The 4167-nt window shown below is 37.2% G+C and overlaps 1 protein-coding gene across 1 annotated transcript; it reads left to right on the top strand.

The window, feature by feature from the left end:
- Nucleotides 1-3604: 3604 nt before the first annotated feature.
- LOC132008947 (elongation factor 1-alpha 1-like) lies at nucleotides 3605-4160 on the top strand (the record flags this gene model as incomplete). The annotated part of the gene is made up of 1 exon (XM_059387414.1): nucleotides 3605-4160. A coding segment is annotated over exon 1 (556 nt), but the record flags the coding sequence as incomplete, so codon positions are not given.
- Nucleotides 4161-4167: the final 7 nt, after the last annotated feature.

Here is a 4167-nt window from a genome sequence, read left to right on the forward strand (position 1 = left end):
ATCACAGTTTTGTAGTAAAGCTTGAAATCAGGTAACGTGATGCCCCCCATTTTATTTTTGTTTTTCAACATTTCCTTAGCGATTCAGGGTCTCTTCTGATTCTATACAAATTTTTGGATTATTTGCTCCAGCTCTTTGAAGAATACCGGTGGAATTTTGATCAGAATGGCATTAAAAGTATAGATTGCTCTAGGCAGTAGAGACATTTTAACAATGTTTATTCTTCCGATCCAAGAGCATGGAATGGTCTTCCATCTTTTTGTGTCTTCTTCAATTTCTTTCATGAGTGTTCTGTGATTGTTGTTTCTCTCCTCTCAGACAACATCAAAGAGAAAGTTTTACTGATTACTTGCTAGTTCTCCCTGTGAATGCTTGGTGGGGTCTATTAAGGAAAAAACTGCCAAGAGTGTGGGAAACCTTTATGCCTGTGACCCCTAGTGTTTCACATTCTTAGGCTTGTCCATGCTAAGACTTAAGCAATTTATTAAAAAAAAGTTTCTAATTTAATCTTCCTACCACCTTATATGTTATCTGGTGGCATCTGTCCCAAGTAAACAGACACCAAACTAGTGTTTATATATGAGGGTTCCATTCTGTGTCAAAATTTTGAGTTGGCTTTTTGTTCTGTTTTCTGAAGAGTTTACGAACATTAATTTGCTCTCCATCCAACTCTTTTCTTGCCATAATTATAGTAAAAGTATTCTTTCCTGCTTTCTACATTTTGTAATTTTTATTGTTATGTTAGTGACCACACAGTACATCATTAATTTTTGATGTAGTGTTCCATGATTTGTTGTTTGCATATAACACCCAGTGTTCCATGCAATACATGCCTTCCTTAATACCCCTCACCAGGCTCACCCATCTCTTTACGCTCCTCCCTTCGAAAACCCTCAGTTTGACTCTCGGAGCCTATAGTCTGTCATGGTTCATATCCCACTTTACTCCCCCTTTCCCTTCTTTTTCCTGTTGTCCTGATTTCTACATTTTGAAATGAAAGCAGAAGTCAATGAATGCATTAATTTTATATAAACATTTGGGTTTAACAGATAAATCGTTATTTTGACATTTGAATAAATATTTGAGACATTTGTGTTGGCTAGTGTCTAAATGAGATTTTGAGACAATAGAATGAGAAAATTTGATATCTGATAATGAACATTTGCTATAGTTTTAGGTGATGCCCACCTATTCTAGTGTCACCATTGCCCATCCATTGTCACACATTTACTCACACATCGCTGGTGACTATTCATATAATGCACACATGCACAAACTTGCAGACAGTCATATGTAAACCACCATCAACCAACCCTTCCCTTCTTCTACACATTCATGGTCCAACACAAACATCTCAGAACTGCTGCTCTCCGATTTAACAGCTTAGTTAAAGGCATCAGAACCTCCCAATCACCAAAACCACAAAGCAATCTGTAGTCAATGTTGGATTCCCCACATATTCCATCACCAAGACTTTTCTAGTCAATTTCAATTGTGTTTCTGTAGTCCATTCCCTCCTTAGCAACCCAATGGCCACAGCCTTATTTCAGTGTCCCCTGGAGCACTAGAACTACATTCTCACTGACACCCTTCCAATATATCATCTGTTCTACAAAAAAAAAAAAAAAAGTCTGTACGATGCACACAAATCTGTCCATGTCACTACTCTGGCTAACTACCATTTATGAATGACTTCCCACTGTCCTGTAGGAGTAATTCTACATTTTTTTAGCTTGGTCTTTAAAGGCCTTCTTGACCTGACTTCTGAATATTTCTTCTTCTGTGTGTCTAGGTATGTCTCCTCTTATGGACAAGAAAGGACCACTAACCAGTAACTTTGTTTTAGTTGCCTTTTGTTCCTCAAATATTAGCAACAGTCTTGAAATATGGAAGGCCATCAATAGCTTCACTAACACAACATGCATAATATATTTCAGATATTACTATACTGATTGAATTATAATATATGCATAAAAATATTTTAAAACTACCCTCAAACATGACAGAAACATGATCAGACCACTCTGTCTCTCAATCAGAAATTAGTGTATCCTGGGATGCAGCAGAGGCAGTCATAAAAGGGCACTATATAACAATACAGGCCTACCTCAAGAAGTAAGACCCAGATACACAATCTAACCACACATCTAATGGAGCTAGAAAAGAAGCAACAAACAAAGCATAAAGCCAGCAGAGGAAGAGAAATAATAAAGATTAAGGCTGGGAAAAATGATATAGAAACAAACAAACAAATAAACCCAGAACAAATCAATGAAACTGAGAGTTGGTTCTTTGAAAGAATTAATAAAATTGATAAACACTTACTCAGACATATCAAAAAGAAAAAAAGGACTCAAATAGATAAAATCACAAATGCAAGAGGAGAGATCACAACCCACACCACAGAAATACATAAAACTCTAAGAGAATATTATGAAAAATTATAGGGGCGCCTGGGTGGCTCAGTGGGTTAAGCCGCTGCCTTCGGCTCAGGTCATGGTCTCAGGGTCCTGGGATCGAGTCCCGCATCGGGCTCTCTGCTCAGCGGGGAGCCTGCTTCCTCCTCTCTCTCTGCCTGCCTCTCCATCTACTTGTGATTTCTCTCTGTCAAATAAATAAATAAAATCTTTAAAAAAAAAAAAGAAAAAAAAAAGAAAAATTATATGCCACAAAATGGAAAGAATTTGATAAATTCCTAAAAACATACAAACTAACAAAACTGAAAGAAGAAGAAATAGAAAATCTGAACAGATGCATAATCAACAAATTGAATCAGTAATCAAAAAAAGTTCAGGGCCAAATGACTTCCCAGGAGAATTCACCGAACATTCAAAGAAAGGTTAATATCTATTCTTCTCAAACTATTTCAAAAAATAAAAATGGAAGGAAAACTTCAAAAGTCATTCCATAAGTCCAACACTACCTTGATTCCAGAACCAGACAAAGACTCCACTAAAAAGAATTTCAGGCCACTATCTGTGATGAACTTGGAAGCAAAAATTCTCAACAACTAACTAGCAAACCGAATCTAACAATACATTAAAAACTTACTCACCATGATAAAGTGGGATTTATTCCTGGGCTTCAGGGGTGGACCAATATTTGTAAATCAATCGATGTGATACACCACATTAATAAAAGAAAGGATAACACTATATGATCCTCTTGATACATGCAAAAATAACATTTGACAAAATAGAGCATCTATTGCTGAAAAAAACCCTCAACAAAGTAAGGTAGATGGAAAATACATCAAGATAATAAATTCCATATATATATATAAGACCCACAGCTAATATGGCCCTCAAAGGGGAAAATTTGCAACAATTCCCCCTAAAGTCAGGAACATGAGAATGGTGTCCATCTTTACCATTGTTACTTAACATAGTACTGGAAGTCCTAGCACTCAAACAACAAAAAGAGATATAAGGCATCCAAATCAGCAGGAGGAGTTCAAACATTCACTATTTACAGACAGCATGATACCCAATATAGAAAACCCAAAAAAATCCACCAGAAAATAACTAGAACTGATATATGAATTCACAAAGTCAGGGATATAAAATGAATGTACAGAAATCTCTTGAGTTTCTATATACCCACAATGAAGCAGCAGAAAGATAAATCAAGGATTGAACTCACTATTGGTCATCTGCCCTACAAATGTGGTGGAATCAACAAAAGAACCATGGAAATTTTTGAGAAGAAGGCTGCTGAGATGGGAAAGAGCTCATTCCGGTATCCCTGGGTCTTGGACAAACCAAAAGCTGAATGTGAACGTGGTATCACCATGGATATCTCCCTGTGGAAATTTGAGACCAGCAAGTATTATGGGACCATCACTGATGCCCGAGGACACAGAGCCTTTATCAAAAACATGGTTACAGGTACATCCCAGGCTTACTGTGCTGTCCTGATTAGTGCTGCTGTGTGCTGCTGTGAATTTGAAAGAAGCATCTCCAAGAATGAGCAGAGCCATGAGCATGCCATTCTGCCTTACACACTGGGTGTAAAACAACTAACTGTTGGTGTTAACAAAATGGATTCCACTGAGCCACCCGACAACCAGAAGAGATACGAGGAAATCATTAAGGTAGGCAGTACCTACATTAAGAAAATAGGCTACAACCCCAACACAGTAGCATTAGTGCCAATTTCTGGTTGGAA

The sequence above is a fragment of the Mustela nigripes genome, unplaced genomic scaffold, assembly GCF_022355385.1.
Source record: "Mustela nigripes isolate SB6536 unplaced genomic scaffold, MUSNIG.SB6536 HiC_scaffold_2354, whole genome shotgun sequence".
NCBI lineage: Eukaryota > Metazoa > Chordata > Mammalia > Carnivora > Mustelidae > Mustela > Mustela nigripes.